Below are 20,126 nucleotides of genomic sequence, written 5' to 3' on the forward strand. Positions count from 1 at the left end.
ATAAAATATTGAAAACCTAATGATGTTTCGTTTGAAGACTCGAGCTTCATTGTTGTAGCCTGCATCAGGCTATCCCTAGAATACACTGGATCCGTTTGGCATGCAGATAACAGCAGTTCTGTCCTAATCTAATGAGTAGATATACAGTAGAAGAATGCATATCATCCCTAGCAGGGCATTCATCACATTCTGTGAAGCCTGTTTTGGGGCTTTCTGCCTTAACTACTTTGGATTTTTCAATTTTTCTAACTTTTTTTCACCCTTTTATAATATAAGATGCTAGCAGGTAGACTTGATGTTACCATTTAGTATGCTCTTAACACAGTTAAAACATTTTCTAATAACACAACATAAGTAAAGGTAATATTACATTTTTTGAAGGTGTTTATTGCTTTGTCTAGAGGCCTGCCTGTTTAAACATTACTCAGATGAAACTGATGCTTTGTATTAGTGTATTAGTGGTAAAAAGAACAATCAAGTAAAGTAGAAACAATATGAGAATATAATTTAGGAATTTCATCTTACATGTATGTAAACAGGGTGATTGAATTTTTGTTGACTTTAGGAGAAATTGATAAGTTAAGTCACATGAATCTGAATAGGTACACCTACAACCTCTCACACACACTTAGAGAAAGTTGTCTACAATTGCTATAAAGTCTGTTTGGCTTCTAGTCACAAATATAAAAATGACAGTTTGTAACTGATGACAGTCATTTATGTCTCTTTATGTTCATTTGTTGATTCACAAAGGAAGACCAAAATCTTTCAAAGCTGAGAGAAAACTAAGTATTAAAATAGAACTGTTTATTAATGAACAAACTTAACATACAACTTTCACAAGACTTTTTACACTAGACACACTGGATTATCATGAGGAGGAAACATACATTTGTTTAAAGTCCATTGACATTCAGTGGTCCTCATTCCAAAAAACACAAATTAGTTATCATTCAGTCATTATTTCCCATAAACTGTATCATAAACAAGCTGTAAATGTTAAAACCAGACGCTGACATAATGTCCCGTATGTCACCACAAGAAAAATCCTCTCCTTGTCTACCCTAGTCGTGAGGTAAAAGACTTGAGACCATTTAAAGTCAATAGAAGCCATTGGATTGTCACTTGAAAAGAGAAGAGGTAATGGCAAACACTTGATTATCCACTAGAGAGAAGAAAGATCTAAAGTCAAGTGAATGCTAGTACTTGCTCACATAATAAAGAGGCTAAGTTTAGCCAATGCTGATAGAGGCTGGTTGTTGTGGATGATCCAGAAGATGGCGAGTGCATGTTGGCTAGACGGCAAAAGGTCTAGTTGAGAACGGCTCTGACATGAGCAGCCTTCAGTACCGGGAGCACCTAACAGTCTGGTGTTTGTGCAATTAGTTGGATGAAGATGGGACTTCGGCTTGTTGTGCAAACACAGTCTGGCTTTGTGCAGGAGCTTCACACTTGAAAGCCACTGCGCTGGATGTGATGAAGCTGCAGGCGAAGAGACTGAATGCTGCTGATGATTCTCCTCTGGTGGCCGATCAGGCAGATCCCGATTCGTTTGACATCACTGAGGAGTAGAAGAAGTCTCATTAGGTTTTTAACAGCAGAGGAAAAGGCATCACAAGAAGGATAATTTAGAAAAGTCATTTTTTATGTAAGATACAAAAACATAAATGTGAAAACTAAAAATAGAGAAAAAATACAGGATAATAGATCATTTATATTGATAAGAAGTGGGGTTGAAAGTTAAACGACTGCGAAAGGTAGGAGCTCCCCCATAAATGAATGAATAAATACATAAAAAATGAGTCAATATTAGTCTTATTTTTGACACAGATTAATAATAATCGTACATCAAATTATAATCTAAAACAGATAAAATGTTCTAGCTCTGCCACTTAGTAACAGGCCCTATAAAAATAAGTAAAAATTTATAAAAAAAAAAAAATAAAAAAAACTTGAAATAAATACAAAATCAGCCAATTGGTTAAGAACATTTTTCTTGTAAGACAAAAAAAAAATCTTGAAACAAGGGTATTTTCACTTACATAAGATTCCATTTTTGCAGTGATTAACAAGGAAAAAACCCAAAAAGCTCAATTTGTCATAGCTTATTGAAGTGAATTCCTATTTTAGTTTAAAATAGTAATGTATATTAGTATTTTGAGAAGCTTTCTTTTTTAATTAACGGTTAAGTTTGTCACAAAACTGATAAGAAAACTACATTAAAAAACTTCTGAAACCACAAGAGTAGAACAAATTGATGTCAAGGTATTGAACACAATAATCCTATTCTAATACTTTAAAACATATTTCTGAAATCAAACTGGAATTTTTAACTGTTGAATTGTGTAGTCTCATTGTGACTAAACTAAATCATGAAGCAAATAAAATAAATGACAAGCTCCATGGAGATGTATTTAATTTGTTTTTTGAATCACATGTTTTTTCTTTTTCTATGAAGTTGTCTTTCTATGACTCGTTTCATTCACGCCTAGGTTGTAATTCTTATAATTTGAGTTTTCTCACTCTATACTCATGGTTGAAATGGAATCCAGTGTTGTGTATCCAGCTGCCAGGAAGTTGTTTTTATACTGGCTCATTTTGATGGAGTCAAGCCAGTCGCCTATAGAGATGAAGAGCGGGTAGTCCGGCATGTCGTCTGGGGAGTCGGGGAAACTAAGAAGAAAAAAAAGAATGTTAGTTTAACCCAAACAGACAGATTAGTTGTGTTACTTTGCTTTTGGGGATGCAGAATATAAGCGAACTTGCTCTAGTTTTAAAAAATATATTTTTTTTTAAATAAAAAATCTGAAACTTTTTTTTCAGTTTTGATGATATAGTTATCTGACCAGTTAAATGATTATGTCTTGCAGTTGCTTATCTACTTTCCCGTAGATGCACTACAAATCGAGCACTTACCTTAGAGCATCATTGACCAGCGTCAGCAGACCACTGGGGTTAATTATGAGTTTGTCAATGAAAGAAAGCACATCGCTGAAGTGTGGCCGCTGGCTGTACTCCTTCTGCCAGCAGTGCAGCATCAGCTGGTGCAAAGTTACAGGGCAGCCAATCGGTGCAGGTAGGCGGTAACCCTCTTCGATTGATAATATGACCTGAGATAAATATCAGTAAACAAAAGTATCAGTTATTTACTTCCATCACCGTTCATCAGACAGTTCAAATAATGCTTAAGTTGTCATAGAAATATCTAACTACTAAAAATCATACATCTTGGTTGGACATTTCCCAGTAGGGCCTCTCGCCGTACGACATCACTTCCCACATGACAATGCCGTAGCTCCACACATCACTGGCTGAGGAAAACTTCCCATAAGCAATTGCCTCTGGCGCTGTCCAGCGGATTGGTATCTTTCCTCCCTGACGCAAAAAGTGAAGAATATTGTTGTGTTCACATATGGAATGACTTTGTGTTTCCCTCACTCACCGTGGACGTGTAAGTCACTTCCGAGTCATCCTCCAGGATGCGGGACATGCTGAAGTCAGACACTTTACAGACCAGGTTCTCGTCCACGAGGATGTTCCGCGCTGCTAAGTCTCTGTGAACGTAGCCCATGTCTGAAAGGTACATCATGCCGACCGCAATGCCACGCAGCATGCCGACCAGCTGGAGCACTGTGAACTGACCATCACGGGTCTGCCACAGGGGAGAGAACAGAGACGTAGAATGGTGAAAAAAAAAAAAAACTTATAGAGCAAAGAATGAGCATGTGAGCTCTCTCACTCGAAGGAAGGTGTCAAGTGCTCCATTTTCCATGTACTCCACCACAATCATGACGGGCCTGCCTGAGAAGAAAAAAACATACAGGTAACACCTAGCAGGAAAAAAAAAAACTATCTAATGATGTATTTTTATTTTATTCTCAACTGTTTTTGATGATTATATACTGCAAGTTATTTTGAGTAACAATGAGTACATAGTTGTAAATGTAGCTTTTGCTTTTTGATGCATGTAACAGAGGCAGAAAAATAGTCTTTCTTCACTCTGCTCCCTTTTTTATGTTATCTTGTGGAAATTAAAAAAAATAAAAATAAATATTATTTTGCAATCAAACACCAAAATTAAAAAAATACTTACTCTTGGTCACTACTCCTTCCAGCCTTATGATGTTGGAGTTGTCAAACTGTCCTATAATTGAGGCCTCCCGCAAAAACTCACGTCGCTGTTGATCCATATAGCCCCCCTTTAGAGTCTTTATCGCCACAGCAACATCTTTCCTCCCAGGTATACGCAAACGACCGCTACATACTTCTCCAAATTCACCTGCAGAAAAAGCATCATATTTTTTAGACAAAGCAAACCCAGGGTGAAATATTTTCCTAAAAAAAAAAAAAAAATTAAATATCTCAAGTTGTTAAAAAGGGGCATATTTTCAATTTAAAACCAGAGGAGAAATAAAAATCACTTTGATAACTTTCAGTTTCTGAATTTTCTAAAATATATCGTGGCGTTCTAACTCCACTAGATGGCGCCTTCGTGACAGGAAAGGACTTCACTGTTGAAAGCACTCAGAGAAACAGTCTACTGAACTTAATGAGCCATCACACACAGAGTTTATAGCTGGAAGCACGAACTGGTTTAGCTTTTTTAAGTTGCAGTATATTTCTAAAAATAAGCCACTTCAAGACTTTATGGGATTCATTTTCTTTAATAGTTTCCTCAACATTTATTGAGATCATGTTTCTTCTGCGAGTTTGGGAATTATTTTAGCACACATGCATAATGCTAAATTATTAAATAAGAGTCAAAGAAGAAGAAGCATTTAAAAAGTAGGTAATATTCAGCTTCAACTTTGTTTGATGCTGCACCACCGATAATATTTTAAAGTCAAATTTAACAAAGAAAGCAAAAATGACATTTGATTGACTTAAGTTTTGACCGATGGATCAATTAAAATTTAGAAATACTCCAAATTAATCAAGTACTATATCACAGAGAATCTGTCAATGCCAAAGGATATTTCATAAATATTCCAAAAGGGACATTAGATTTCATGGTAGCACCAATAATATAGACTGAATAACCAACTATCTATCGGAATCTATGGATTAGTACTTGAATGACTAACCAGAACCAATGACCCTGTCGATACAAATGTAAGACGGGTCTATTTCTTTGGCAAATTCCTCCACAGCCTGAGTGGGATCTTCATATGTGTCTGGATCCACATACGTCTTTATCCCAGAGAATGGAACTGGAAGATACGGAGCATATTATCAACATGCTGTTGGACAAACAGGAAATGATAGCCATGTATGAAGACTTGGTTTAGTAAAGCTAACTAAAGCTGGTTACTTTCATAAAAAAGGACCTCTGAGTTCATGTGTACCAGAAAATGAAATTTAAGAGGAATTTATGGTTAAAAGGGGAAAAGACAGTAACAATTCAAAATCATGAAAATCCTCTAAACTGCAACTGCAGAAAGACTCTTGTGGTTTAGCAACTATTTCATCAAGAAGGTTAAAGCCCCGCTTGACTGAACGTACCTTCAAAATATTACTCTGTTTATTGTACAGGATCTTTTATTGTGAAAAATAGATTTGGGAAACCTATTGTAACAGAATCCAGGAAAATGTTCTTAAAACTTTAAGGAGGAAAATATAAGTATTTTATTTTTTGCTTTCTTTTTTCAAGTTGCACATAGAGCAGCACAGATACACAAACTACAGTAGTTTTTAGTAATGTGACGCGGTTGTTGCTATGATCTCGTGTCAAATGTTTATTACATATTTTTCTTACCATGAATTTGTTGTTTAAATTTGCATATAAGCCACAACTGACTGTGTAGAAAATATTTTACTCTTTGCTCCATTTGGCTCTTTGATTTACTGTATATACCAGAATTTCTAGTTTGGTTCGTTTTTGTTCTGAAAAATAAAGAAGTCATTGATTCATCTGACCAGAGCAGTTATTTTTTCAAGAGATGTAGCAGACTGAAATGGTAGAAAATAAAAGAACGTCTCAAAACAACATAAAAAAGCAATAAGAATTCAGCATCCTTCTGTCTGGATGGGACTGGGTTTGTTGCTGCAGTGAGTCATCTTTAGGGTGATGACTGGCATAAATGGTAACTAGAAGCAGCCCGTTTTACACTTGCAGCAGCTGAGCTGGGGACTGGCTGTACTTAAGCTGTGTCAGCTACACTGCAGAGGGCTGGAAGTTTTGTTTGAGATGGATTCATTTGGAGTCTTCCTTCCACCTCCGCTGTCTCCAGGGCCTCTGAGCTCAGCCTTTTCTGCTGCTTCCTTACCGCTGCTGGCATCCTGTATTGATGCGCTCCCCAGAACACAAAGCGAACAAAGAAAAAAAAATAACTAGCGATGAATGGAACCGCAGTTAATCCAACAACTTTTGTAATTAAACCCCCGGTTTTAAACTTTCCCTACATTAAACATTTATTTGTTCAACTTAAAAAAAGAAAGTTGCAGCTGGAGCAATAAAAGGGTGAAGTACAAGCCTGTTGGCTGTACACAAAACTAGTTTGAAGTTGTTTGAAATTTAAGAAAGAGGCAAAATTTAACGGCTTATCTGATGGTTCTTTGTCCATCTGAGGTAGGATAATAACACAAACACACACAATGTTTTAATTCTGTACCATGTCCACTGTGGAAGCGAGTTCTCTTGTCCTCAGACTTCATCCTGGCCTTAATGTATCTCTGACACCTGGAGAGGTCAAACCAGGTAATTAAAGCAGAGAAAATACCAAAAAATTGTAATTCTGCTAATAAATGTCATGATTTTTTTATTGATTGCAATGACAATATTAAAATAAAAATATGTGTTTAGTATGTTTGCATTATTTGCATATAATTACTTCATATATAAATAAAAAGTTTGAATAAAATAGTTGTATTAGTTGATATTTTTTAAAGTGTCCCACAGTGGAGCCACCCTCTTTTTTGTGTTACTTTCAAATTGCGTGATCAAAGATTATCACTTCCGCTTGGTTATAAATCTTGACAAAGTAGCTCAACTTTTTGGTCATTTTTCATTGTTTATTAAAATGTGACACTAATGGTAAAATGCTGTGAACCAGAGGCAGACTGAAACCAGCAGTCTGGACCAACCGCTGCAGGTTAATGAAATGGAGCAAACTGCTGGTACGTGCATAACACGGAGAGTAATTAGGCAGAAAATTGGTTCAGCCATTTGGAAAATAAGAGTGTCTGCTTAGCACTGCACAAAAAAAAAAAAAAAAGAAAAGAAAGTCCATTAAGAGACTTCTTGTTGTAACTCTGGAGATTATAGGTAAGTGTGTCTGAGTGTGTGCCTGTGTGATGTTAATAAACACAGGATGTCTGACCGTCCGGTGATGAGCAGAAACAGGGTGAGGATCACCAAAAGGGAGAAGCCGCCTACAGATGCTGTGACGACCACCAGGACCTGACCCTGATCAGCGACCTCAGGATCTGAAGAATGTGAGATGAATACATTAAAAAAAGTGAGTCAAAGGAAGACAACATAGGGCCGTGATTACAAGAAGTTGTCGCTTGAAAGTTCAAACTAACAAACTATGACTAAAATAATGCTAAAGTTAAGATTTTTAGTTTAATCACAATTTTGTCAATGAAAAAAAAATACAGAAGGAGCTATGTAAGTTAAACCTGAACCAAGTTATTGTTTTTTTATTTAATCTTCTGCTAATTAATACAATTGAAAACAAATATTTTAACCTTTATTACCATTGGATCAAGCAGATAAAAACATGTTTGAATAATTCAGATCAAAATCACAGTTCACTGTATATATATGGAAACAATACAAATCATATTGATAAAGACATTTAATTACTGTAGTATTTATTTGTCTAAATCACATTAAGCTCTTATAAATGACCAAAAAATAAAACAAAAAATATTTTTTTTCCCTTTTAAACATAAGCTAAATTAGAAAATATTGCTTGCATAACAATAATTCCAATTCTATATAATAATAGTTTATTTGATTTATTCATTTATTTCAAATAGTTGTCAATACAATAAATCACACACATATATATATACAACTCTTCTGAGAAATAAAGTAATCCATTGATTAAAAAAAATATAGAGAAATTAGCATAAATGCAAGAAAAAGATGCTTTCTTCTAAACAATATGAAAAACTCCTAATCATAATTAGAGATTTCTGCAATAATGATATATAAACATTACATAAATCTCTCAAATATGATAACTTTTTATTCAACTAGTCCTCCTATTGAGTTTTATTTAATTAGTGCATTTATATTTCACTGTACATTTGGACATTTATTGTTGACAAATGAACTAAAAACATCCTGTTATTAAAACTTATCACTGCAATGCAAAACTATATTATCTATGTAAAATGATTGTTTTCTTAGGCTGGGTGAAATTTGCAATAGGGAATTCCCACGTTCTTCCAAATCTGAATAAGTGTGTTGAACAATGTGAGGAAATGTGTCCATTAAAGATGTTCAATACAACGTGCCAGATGGAGAGCATTATGAATTTAAAGTAGGCTGCGGTGTTGCAGAAACAGTGTGTCAAATTAGAAAAACACAATTATGTTTGTTCTCTTTAATGTGAGCCAGAAGTCTGGCTCGCTGCCCGTCCCAGCAGCGCTGAAGCCCTCCCTGACAGCCTGTTTGGCGGAGTTTCCCCAACGCTGCTCAGCTCAAAAGAAAGTCACCTGACTTTAATCCCACTGAAAAAGCTAGTCATCATAGTTTGAAAATGGTGTTTTTAACCTGTAGATTATGGGATATTCGCAGGGTCATAATTATCATAAGTATGTTGCTGAAGCATCTTCTTTACCTTCAGTTCCACTAAACGTGAGTAAAGGGTTTTGGCTGAGTATGTTGTGTTTTATCAAACTGACTAAATGCTTAGATTAATGTTTAAAATAACTTTTGTAAGGAGCTTCTAATTCTTTATCTACAGCAGGGGTCTGCAGCCTTTAATAATTGAGTTTCTTACTGACTGAAATCCAGCAAGAGCTGCAAATTCCTGTTTAATGTTTAGAAAAATATTCTTTTTTAATGTTTGTGGCCATGCATTTATATATCATAACTTTTCATTTTTTGCAATAATTGAATTACTGATTAGATTGATTACATTTGGAGCAAACTTAACTCAGTTTACTTTCACAGTTCCTTTCAAAATAAAATACGCCTATTTTACAGCAACTAACCCCTGTTGTGCAGCAGAAGACACAAATATGTGTTTTTAACTTTTTCAAATAGATTAAAGTTTTCTCCTTGTTTTTTTCAGTTTTCCCACTAGTTAAAAATCCAAACATAAATGATAAAACTTTAACTAAAACAAATGAACCAAAGCTACAAAGTCTTTATCGATTAAATTTTCATCATTTTTCTTCAATGCTAAAGAGCCACACTGGAGGGATGTGGCTCCACAGCCTCAGGTTGCAGATCTACACATTTTAGTCTCCGCAGCAGCCTTCGTTTCCTGTGGATCTCTCAGGGGTTAAACGACTTGTCGAAGATTTCAGGACAAAACTGTAGGACAGAATTCATCTGCCAGACCTCAACCAGCAAGAACGCACGCACCAGTGGATGCATACCTTCAGCTGCAGTTGTAAACTCAAAGCTGGACCCATAAGCCGTGTAGCCTGCAGCTGTGCGGGCTCGCACATGGAAGACGTAAACAGTAGATGGTCTGAGGCCTGTCACCACCACACTGGGGGATTTGGTTCGTGTGGAAGAGTAGCTCAGTTGCTCTTGCTCCTGGGCAGGCATGAAGGATGAAAACAATACGTGTTTTTTTTTTTTTTTTTTTTCGTAAACCATCAAACCTAATACTGAACAAATTACACAGCAGTTGGCAACACATCTGAACAAACAACAGGTCAGCCAGTGCATCTGTTCAACATCTGACACAAATCCTCAGAGAAAGGACATAGCTTCATTCATGTGGGCATGCTGCCATGATCAGGATGACCTGCAGGAGTTCAAAATGAACATAAAACAGGAAAGACAGATGAGAACCTGGTCTGGCTGATATTAGTAGACAAGTTGGATTGGATATGTCAGAAATAGTTTCCAGATTTTCAAAATATAGGAACAAGTTTGGATGAAAAATGGAAAGCTATTATATTTAGAAGCCTATTTCTAAAAATAATTTGAAAAAGTGAATTTGTGTTGATTTCTGCACTTTATTTCCATTGTCAAAAATATTTGCTGAATATAGAAAGTTTTGGCAGAAACAATATTAAAGATCTTTTTTTTTTATTTTTTTTTTTTATATATTTTCAACAATGTCTGACTCCTAAACATGCACCAATTTGGTAACTAACAGCAAAAACTTTCTCTTTTGATTCTTTTTTTTTTTTTTTACTCTTATTTTACCAGAAAATCCTGAGATGACATCTGTTTTTCAGAAGAATAATAATACAGAAAAACAGGATCACAATAAACAGTATAACAATAATTAAAAGGTTAATCAGTCAGGACAACAGGGAAATGTGCATTTTTCTTTTAAAAGCTCAGAAAACTTTGCTTTAAAGCAATTCAAGGGAAAGAGGTTCTGACCACACAACCTCTGATGGAGTCTGTTACCTTTTCAAAGTATTTGACTTCATAATCCAATATAGGTGAAGGAGGCTGCTCCACTTCTGACCAGGAGAGGGCGATGCTATCTTGAGAGGCCCAGTCTTTCCTGACTGCACCCACAAGAACTGGGCCTGAAAGTGTAATCCAAACAGAGGCAGATAGTTTAGACAACTCTTGTTATAACCCTGAGAGGACTAACTTGTTAGTTCCAGTTTTGAGCATAACTTCATAGAAATGAGGTAAAAAAAAAAAGAAAGAAAGAAAGTTCGCTGGAGGCTTGAAAATCTCACCGCCTACACAAAAAACAGAGTGTGGAAACAGGGATTAAGTGACACCAGCCATGTCTCGCTCTAGGCATTGGAGAGAAATCTGAAGGAAATGCACAGTTAGAGACGGGTACCTCAAAACAGAATACAGAAGTTTTATTAATAATCATAAGAGCCATGCAGCCACAGACCAAAGGATTTAAAGCTTTAAAGAGCAAACAGGAGCAGCAGGCATGTGGACAGGGGCTGAATAACCAGTTTCTATTTGGTATCTGTCGCTTCGCTGAAAGCAGGCGATTGGTTTACTCCAGGCTCCGTCTGACATCACAAAAAAAGCCTCGAACAGATTCAAATATTTACCATTAATTATGTATAAAGCTGCTGCTTAAACAGAGTATGACTAAGCAACTTAAAAGTTCCAAACCTTGCTCATACAGAGTACGGTTTGGGGAGTTCATCACTGGAATACAAATTCAGAGCCAGGGAGTTGTCAAAAACTGCTCTCACATTTGAGAAAAAACATAATCGGCTCTGTTCAGTACACTAAAGATTAGATGTACATTAAAGGTTATCTGAAACTGCATTCAGCTGGAAACACAAGGGGGGAGGTCACTCACAAGAGACAAAAATCTTTCTTAGTTCAGTAGATCAAACACTCGTTTTATGGAAATATATCAAAAAGGCTGAGAAATCTGCATAAATCTAAGTTTGCACTGATCATAAGCCAATTTAGCATGACCTTATCCCTTCTACTACTGCACACCTTCATCTCCGTTTCTCATTCACATTATTAAGATTATTATAGTACATATACTTTGACCTGAAAAGGAACTAAAATATAAATACTTTTGAACAATTCCATCAGTTTATTTGAGCTTGTTGTCTGTTGAATGGATGCAGCGTGTTTGGAGTTAGCGGTGCTGAGGAAGATGCTGGTCGCAGCAGATTTGGCTGAGTTGTGCTTGTGAAGCTGTGCTGTGAGGTCCGGCCAAAAGAGGAAACCAGACTTCATCTACCAGCCAGGCGACTGGGCAAACGCTACCTTCCCAAGGTTTCCAGAGGGGCTTATTAGAATGTGTTTGTCTGTTGTGGTCCTGGAGAGTTGTCATGCATTTATGTTAATTATATTTGTGGCTTATTTTTCTAACTTAGATTGTTAAGTCTTATCTGATTAGTTTTTGCTATTTCCTTTGTAAAGTATTTTGATCTTATATGCACAAGTTAGTTTTGTATGTCAGTTATTCTCTTCAGTTGGTAAAATTAAAGTTTATGATATAAAATATTGCATGTTTTACTTTTTGTCTTGAGAAAATTAAATGTTTTTTTTGGGAAAATGTAATGCTTGTCCTCATTTGGCTGCTCAATCCGTCACTTCTTTTCCATGCAAATCCACATTTAGAGATTAATTAATTCATTACGAATTAATATTTTCAAGCATTTAATCAGAAATTATGAATTAATATATAAAACAATAGTTTTCGATGTGTTTCATACCTGTTTACATTTTAAAATATACAGTCGTGTGGAAAGAAGACCCTCAAAATAATCAGCTCTGTCTTTAAAAACTTTATTATTTTTCTACTGATAGAAAAAAAAAAGATCTGAGCAAAAATTCAGATTTTAATCGAGGTCAAAGTTTGCTATTTGACTGAAAATCACATAATTGAAACACGTTTTTGTGGATTCTACGATTCCCTTAAATGTGTCTAAACTTCAACATATAAGTATAAATTACATTATTTTGAAACTAAATTACATAAAAAATAAATAGATTTCAACCTTTTTTTATTTCAAGTTAAATCACTTGGATCACTCAGTGATGTTCAAATTTTAATTAAAATATCTTTGTATCCAAATATGTGGAAAAAATGGCAGCATTAAAATGTGCATCTAATTAATTACACGTGGCTTTAAACAAATTACCATCCATCCATCTTCTTGTCCGCTTCTTCCCTTTCGGGGTCGCGGGGTGCCGGAGCCTATCCCGGCTACTGAAGGGCGAAGGCGGGGTACACCCTGGACAGGTCGCCAGTCTGTCGCAGGGCCTCAATCACACACCATTCACTCTCACATTCACACCTAGGGGCAATTTAGAGTCACCAATTAACCTATGAAGCATGTTTTTGGACGGTGGGAGGAAGCCGGAGTCCCCGGTGAAAACCCACGCATGCACGGGGAGAACATGCAAACTCCACACAGAAAGGTCCCAGCTGGGAGTCGAACCGGGGCCTTCTCGCTGTGAGGCAAGAGCGCTAACCACTGCGCCACCGTGCAGCCCTTTTAAACAAATTACATTTGAGATATTTTTTATTGACTTATTTTAGCAAATATATCTCTTACTTCTTTATTCAGCTCATTTTGGCAGGTGAAGTGTTTATAATAACCAGATTTTGAGATATTTTTACAGACGGACATAATCGCATTCATATCAAAGGAGAGCAAACCACTCTTTCCCCTCTGACCTCCGATGTGAGATAAAACTAATAGTTCCAAACAAACCAGTCTGTTCTTTGACGATGGATTAGCAACACAAATAAACGAAGAACCGATGTAATGAAAAGATTTTACGGAAGGATGCTAAAATAGGTTAAAATTCAGCGAGAGATACTCAAGCGAATAAAGGAAGGACAGAAAGCCTTTCAGGGAGAGCTGTAAAGAAATCCCACGAGGTTGCATCTCCCCAGCATCTGAGCATAAAAATAGAAGACAGGCTTATTCCCAGAGCAGGAGGGGGGGTTAAAACAGAAGAGAACCAACTGAAGGAAGGGAGAGGCGAGCAGCGAAAGAGCGAGAATCCTCCCCTGAATCAGGACACCACAAAACCGTGGAAAATGTTCCCACATGCATAGAGTGTTTGACGTCTTGTCATTGGGGGGAAAAAAACTCAAATTATTGTTAGGATTTTGTTGGATAGAGTGTTTTTTAGTAAAAGTTGACCTGAAACTAAAAAACTCTTAAGACTCTTCTTTAGAACCATATTTAATAAGTTTGATTTTATTGGAATATCAAAGTGTCTAAACTGCTGACACACTGGGGACAGTCATGCTGAAATATTATGATCATTCTTTCTTTTTTCTCCTATTTGCTCTCTTTGATGAATGCTTGTTAGATCTTTAAACAGTTTGATCCATCTCCTTCATCTGTACACTCGTTTCTTCTGAAAGGCTTCCACAGGGAAAGACCAACATGATGCACATTCATGTCAATTCAACGTATGCATTTTGCAGTTACACCATCAATTATTCAAATAATCCATGTCCTAGTTAAAATTTAACCCAGGCTAAAGTGTAAATGAGGATTGCCTCCTGTAACGACAGCACCAGCTTTTGAGGCTGCCCCCTCTGCTCTCACCGTGGGAGCCCATTTTTAATCTGTTCAGCAAACTTCTCTCACATAAACTTCATCTTCACAAGGTATCGCAGTGGGAGAAATCTTTAGTGACAAACGCTCGGCTGAGCATGAGCCAGCCTGCAGCGAATCCAGAGCAGAGTGATGCTCGCTCTGCTACCGAGATCTTTCTGCTCACGCTGCTCATGCTGTCTTCAAGGGGAATAAGCAGAAACAGCATTTCCACAACTACCTGAGCAAACGTTTACAAATACGAAGGTGAGTATACAGAATTTGGAAGAATACTAAACAACAGAAAAATTGGATAGTTATAGGGATTGGAACACCAAGAGGATATGAGAAACTCGAGAAATACCAGGGCCTCAGGGAAAAACCGGATTAGGCCTGGAAATATGAAGGTGACAGCGGTAACCATGGTGATTGGAGCCCAAACTTATCCCTGGAAAAACCTCAGACATCCCAGTCTAGAAAAATGCAAAGGCACTGTGTGGTACGCTCAACTCCCAGGCCTCTGGGTGAGAATCCACCAGCAGAAGGTGAGAAGAGAACCTCTACATGTCTGTGTGTTTGAGAGACGGAGGGAAACAAACCAGATAAAGGACAGATGAGTGCTGAAGAAGTGTCACATTTGTAGGAGTTTGTCTGTTGATTTGCATATGTGCCTGGTTCTGAATGATTTGGATGTCTACCAAGGAGAAAGGTTTGACAAGTGAGTTGGGCTGAAGCACCTTAACAGAAGGATCCCCAGTGTGCCTGTACTCCTCTGCAGATATTATTTAGCATTTTCTCCTTCTCCAATCAGCTTTGCTACTATATATACATTTGGTAGCATATGATACAAACACAAGAACTTTAGTAAATCAGTCGAAACAGTGGAATTAAGATTCATATTCAGTAAAGACAGTATTAAAGAAAAAAGTTCTCAAAAATTACTAATGTACTTTTGTGACAATCGGGACTGAAGTTTTGAATTCCTCCACACAGACTGAGCAGCCTGTAACTCCTTATCGATGATAGAAATCTGACTCAACGTCCCAGGGCTTTTTCCAGAAGCATTTGCTTGACAGTACCTCTCCTGCACTGAGCAGACATAGAGCCGATATAAAAATATCCCATGGCAACAGAATAATGATGTCCAGATGCAATGAACTCATGGCTAGGAGCTTAGTGAGGCTATAACGTACAGAAAGTATTCCTGGGATTCAAAACCAGTGAATAGTGAAACATCAGGCTTTGTAACTGATTTACAACAGTGTAAATAAGTGTATTCCTCTTGATACTACCTTTTCTAGGATTTATAAAGAAAAGACAAACTTTTTTTTCATCTGATTTTCGGAGTGCCACGTTGTTAGGGAGAGGTGTTACCCCAAGACCGTCGACAATCTCCAATGTGGTGTCGATTGGAGAAGAAAACGCACAACAGCCTGCTGTTCAGCTGTTTTGTGGCACAGACTCCACTCCGACTTTCTTTTGAGCACTTTTCTCTATTTATTGTGTTGTTCTTTCCTCACATTTCGAAATTAAGGTAAACTTGACTTTATCCTCTGACTCAAAGACATTGTAAGTTGTTTTAGTTCTCCCAGAAGCCAATTTGTGCTGCTGGTTCTTTGTTTTTGCATTGCATGCATAGAAATAGGCCAAAGAAATATGTTCTATATTATTTTTAATTTGTTTTCATTTGTTCATCATAATTGATTAACTTGACAAAGATACATTTGAGATCAAGTGTGGGTAAATTTCCTATTTTACTACAGTTCATCGTAGCCCAATTCAATATTTCTACTAATGTTCTTCTTTTTAATTTTGATTGCATTTTTAATTCAATGTGTATTGAAGTTTTATTTTAGGTTTCTTGACAAGTTGAACCAAATCGTATGCAATATGTATGTGAAAATGAAGTTAAATTTAACAACATAAATGAGAGAGATAAGCAGGAAGAAAGCAAAAGTTTGGATTTATCATCATTAGTAATGACTCATTCAGATTATGCCTTCACTAATGTATTAGATATGAATCCTCAAATAAGAAATATTACATTTCCCAGTGGAGGTCAAACATTTTGCAATTGGAGAAGAACCGGAGAAGAGATTCAATCAGCTAAGCTCAAACATCTCAGTTCGACTCACCGGTTTGGTGTGTAGTGACAGTAACATTTGCCAGCGAGCGCGCGGCCACGCCAAGAGCAGAAACGCCATTTAAGGCCTCCACGTGGAAAGTGTAATTGGCGTGCATAGCAAGGTCTAGGATTGCCACCGATGTGCCACTGATGCCGAGAGGTCGAGGGATGAATCGCAGGTCGGATTCGCATGGCTCACATTGACTCATACTTCCATCGCAACGCTGGCACAAAACGTTGTAAGTGAGGTCACTCCGGCCGCCCGTGTCACTGGGAGGCTTCCACTGCAGGAAGAGAGCGGTGTCGTTGATCAGAGAGACCAGGTTCCTGGGAGCTGAGGGAGGCCCTGGAAAAACAGAACAGGGCTTACTAGGGCTTAAAGGTGAAGCAAAGAATTAGTGCCAACATACCTCTTTGGTTTCTATTCACCAATTCATGATTCCATTCAATGTATCATTAATTTAAATATACATTTTCATTTAAAAGCATATTTTGGATAATAATATCAACCAAAAAAATAGCTAAATTAAATAATTTACCTAATTTTAGTGAATTGATAAATGGTCTTGATGAATCTCTAATGTTTTGATCAATTAAATTATTTATTTTTAACACAACTGTAAAAAAATAGAAGTTTTAATCCTAATTGGCAAAATAAATTGCTTTCACTGATTACATTTTGACTTCAAATATGAAAATATTTTTTCATAAATATTTTTTTTTTCTTTAAAAAAAAGTTATGTAAGTATTTTAGGAAAGTGCTTGATTGTTTTTTAGGAGTTTGACACATGACAGGACAGTAAAGCAAAAAAAGAACATGGTTTTCACATTTGTTTGACTGACTGTGGACAGATTTCAGAGGTTTATTATAATCTGGTAGTTAGAGTTGTTTAAGTTTCTAACGTTGATCCTATTTCTCGTTTAGATGATCTTTTTGTGAAACCACAGCGTTCCCCAGCTGACTTTTAGGTTTCCCCCAAAATTCACGCAAATGTGACAAATTCCTGCGGTCAAGTTAGTATTTTTCAACCCTGACAACAAGTCTGAACTTTATTTGGTAGAAACATCGAACCATCTTCTATGTTGCATTTCCGTGTCATGGAATTGTGTTGGACAGAGCTCCTGAAGTTGACAGTCTATCACGGTAGGGGCCACAAAGACAGATGTGTTACAAAAAAATATGAAAATTCAGAATTTCTATATTGTAATTAATATTTACTGAAGAAAAATCTGGAAAATTAAAACATATTGTTGTATGTTGTCTGTGCCTGAATTTTCAACATGTCTTTGACGTTTATCACAGTTGATCCAAACCAGATACAGTATCTAATCTCACAAACCTTACTTAGCAAACTTTTCTTTCTGCTAATTCTGAAGCATTTAATGTGTTTTTTTTCTTCTTCTTCTTTTTTTTTTGCCTTATCTGCACCTACAAATAAATCTTTGTCAAAGTGATCAAATTGTTGTTAATACTGTGTTCAGTTTGTCCGCTTTGGTCTCGTTTGTCCAGAAAGCATCAATCTGCATGTTGGGATTTCTGTGTACAAATGAGGGATATTTTTGCTGACAGTTTAAAACGATCTTTAACTGACTTGTCATCTGTATTTGTACAATAAAACTTTGTAAACTTTTTAACAACAAAACTAGTCAAATTTATCATGCTTTAAAAAGTCTCCTCACTTGTCTAAGAGCCTTTTTTTTTCTTTTTTTTTGGTAAATCATCATTACATGGTCGCATTTAATAACCTGTCTCCACAACCTCACATTTGAATGGTCTCAGCTAATCACTTGGATAAAAACTAGTCATGTTTTTTGGCACCAAGAGTGAAATCTCAATATATATAAAGTCAATTTTAAATGTTTATCCGTATGACTGTACTAACGTGTGCAGGCCATTGTGGAGGTGTCTTTAGCAGCTCTGTAGAAGCCCTTATCACAGTGACAGATGGTGGCCGCCTGGTCGTGGCTGGAGCTATGCAGAGGACACTTGGAGCATTTTGTGTTCCCAGCATATGCTTTGAAGGAGCCGGGCCTACAGGCTGGAGAAAAGAAAGCAAAAAAGAGCACAATAAGTTTAGACAACTGCTTTTACATGAACACATCGTATCTGTAAATGTAGCATGGGTTCCTCTCGTCAGCTCTTAAGATTGAAGGTTTTGCTACATCTCTTTGAATAACAGCATATGTCATATTCTCTGCACTGTATTGCACACTTTTAAAAAAAATGATTAATTTTGGTTGTGTTTACTCATGTCAAAGTGATTTTCAATTCAATTCAATTCAATTCAATTTATTTATATAGCCCAATATCACAAATTCAATTTGCCTCATTGGGCTTCATGCCTGTAGTTTTAACAGATGCACAGATGGAGTCATAAAATATGCACAATAGGTAAAAACTAAACAGACTATAAAGAACGGTCATCCCTGTCCTTAGACCCTCCCTCGCGGTAAGGAAAAACTCCTAAAAAAAACCTGAGTCAGGAAAAAAAGAAGAAACCTTAGGGATTCCCACATGAAGGAGAGATCCCATCCCAGGACGGACAGGCGATACCAGAACGGTTAAAGAAAAGTTAGCTGCTAAAACTGCATATGCAAACAAAATGCATACATATTTTGAGAGTTGCACAACCTTCAAAACCTTATATTATTGCGAATATGCTAACACAGCTAACATGTAGCGGTGTTGTTTCTATTTTACATGTTACTAGCAGGATTGAGAGTTAGAGTAGTCTCAATAAGATTTGCTTTGAAAGTATCAGTCGGTTTTATTACGTGTTACAAACAAGGTTGGGAGTTACAGGTATTGTAAATGTGCCAGAACTCAGTTAACAGCGTACTGACGGACTTATCTCTGATTCTTTTGTCTCCCTTAACGCCCCTCATAGTTTGGTGGGCCTCATATGTGACATAATTTTGAAAATAGACGATTCGGTGACGTTGTGCCTTCTAAACTGGTGTGCCCTGTAGTGAGAAAAATACAGCGTTCATGATAAACAAAAACTTTTTTCAGTAATATCAAACAAAACACTGATATCTGACTTTTAGGAATTAAAAAACAGGTAAAAAATGTCAAAATTGCATAAAATTTTTCCAGTCATTGTAAAAGAAGAACGTGATGTAATGTAATATTGCAAATCTTGAAATAAAGAAATATTAATAACCGTTAAGTTGACAAATTTACTTCTTTTTGAATTTTTTTAATGCATTTAAACAAATAAAAAAAACACAATTGTTTTGTTTTTGTTAATAAAATAGAGAATACATGAAAATTAACAAATAGGAGTTGTGTCAATACAATGATTTAAAAGTTGTCAACAGAAATACTTTGTTAAAGCTAATTTATTTTAATCAACAAGCTTAAAGTGTTTTCATTTCAGATTTTACAAATATAGACAGGAAATGTTTGCCTGTAGTGTATGTCAAAATAGGCTATTAATATGCTAAATAATGCATTCAAAAAATAACAGTTACAGTCTCTAAAATGGCTCTTTGCTTTCACCAAGCAGTTCCTGACTGACATACTTTCCCTTTCACTTTCTCTTCCTTTACTTTCAACTGCCCTGTTGTAATTGTTTTCCTGTTGCGTCTTTCTTTTCATTAAAACAGACAATTTATCATCAGTATTTTTACCACCTGTTTTGCTCTGACTATGTTTTCACATCTCTTTTTTATTCTTTTACTTTTCTATTTTCTTTATCTCTTCTACAGTTTTTTTTTTCTCTTTTTTTTCCATTCTCATCAGACGTCGACTAAATAGCTGCAGATTGCTTTCACCCGTATGGAAGAATAGCACTAATATTGAATTTATCTAACTTGCTAATCGTTTTTATTGCAAAGTTGGTCGGGA

At 36.3% G+C, this 20,126-nt stretch overlaps 1 protein-coding gene and 1 long non-coding RNA gene across 3 annotated transcripts in view; one reads left to right on the forward strand and one right to left on the reverse strand.

Moving 5' to 3' along the window:
• The window catches only part of LOC112160739, a 13,889-nt gene extending 1,769 nt beyond the window's left edge, over positions 1-12,120 (forward strand). Inside the window, exons 3-4 of one of the 2 annotated variants that reach the window (XR_002921723.2) lie at positions 7,310-7,457; positions 11,713-12,120. This is a non-coding gene — a long non-coding RNA (uncharacterized LOC112160739). Of the gene's footprint in view, positions 1-7,309; positions 7,472-11,712 lie in introns of those variants that run through there. The other variant, XR_002921722.2, reaches the window with a different exon arrangement.
• Positions 793-20,126, reverse strand: part of LOC112160736 (ephrin type-A receptor 6) — a 62,775-nt gene continuing 43,441 nt past the window's right edge. The window contains exons 7-20 of the mRNA XM_024295505.2: positions 18,160-18,315; positions 16,287-16,622; positions 10,553-10,677; positions 9,559-9,721; positions 7,320-7,425; positions 6,612-6,679; positions 5,085-5,210; positions 4,094-4,279; positions 3,740-3,801; positions 3,443-3,652; positions 3,226-3,375; positions 2,917-3,110; positions 2,524-2,673; positions 793-1,561 (exon numbers count right to left, since the gene is read on the reverse strand). Coding sequence (XP_024151273.1) covers positions 1,447-1,561; positions 2,524-2,673; positions 2,917-3,110; positions 3,226-3,375; positions 3,443-3,652; positions 3,740-3,801; positions 4,094-4,279; positions 5,085-5,210; positions 6,612-6,679; positions 7,320-7,425; positions 9,559-9,721; positions 10,553-10,677; positions 16,287-16,622; positions 18,160-18,315 — 2,147 coding nt within the window. The 3' untranslated portion in view covers positions 793-1,446. The remainder of the gene's footprint in view (positions 1,562-2,523; positions 2,674-2,916; positions 3,111-3,225; positions 3,376-3,442; positions 3,653-3,739; positions 3,802-4,093; positions 4,280-5,084; positions 5,211-6,611; positions 6,680-7,319; positions 7,426-9,558; positions 9,722-10,552; positions 10,678-16,286; positions 16,623-18,159; positions 18,316-20,126) is intronic.

This window comes from Oryzias melastigma, linkage group LG3 (genome assembly GCF_002922805.2).
Source record: "Oryzias melastigma strain HK-1 linkage group LG3, ASM292280v2, whole genome shotgun sequence".
In the NCBI taxonomy this organism is placed as follows: Eukaryota; Metazoa; Chordata; class Actinopteri; order Beloniformes; family Adrianichthyidae; genus Oryzias; species Oryzias melastigma.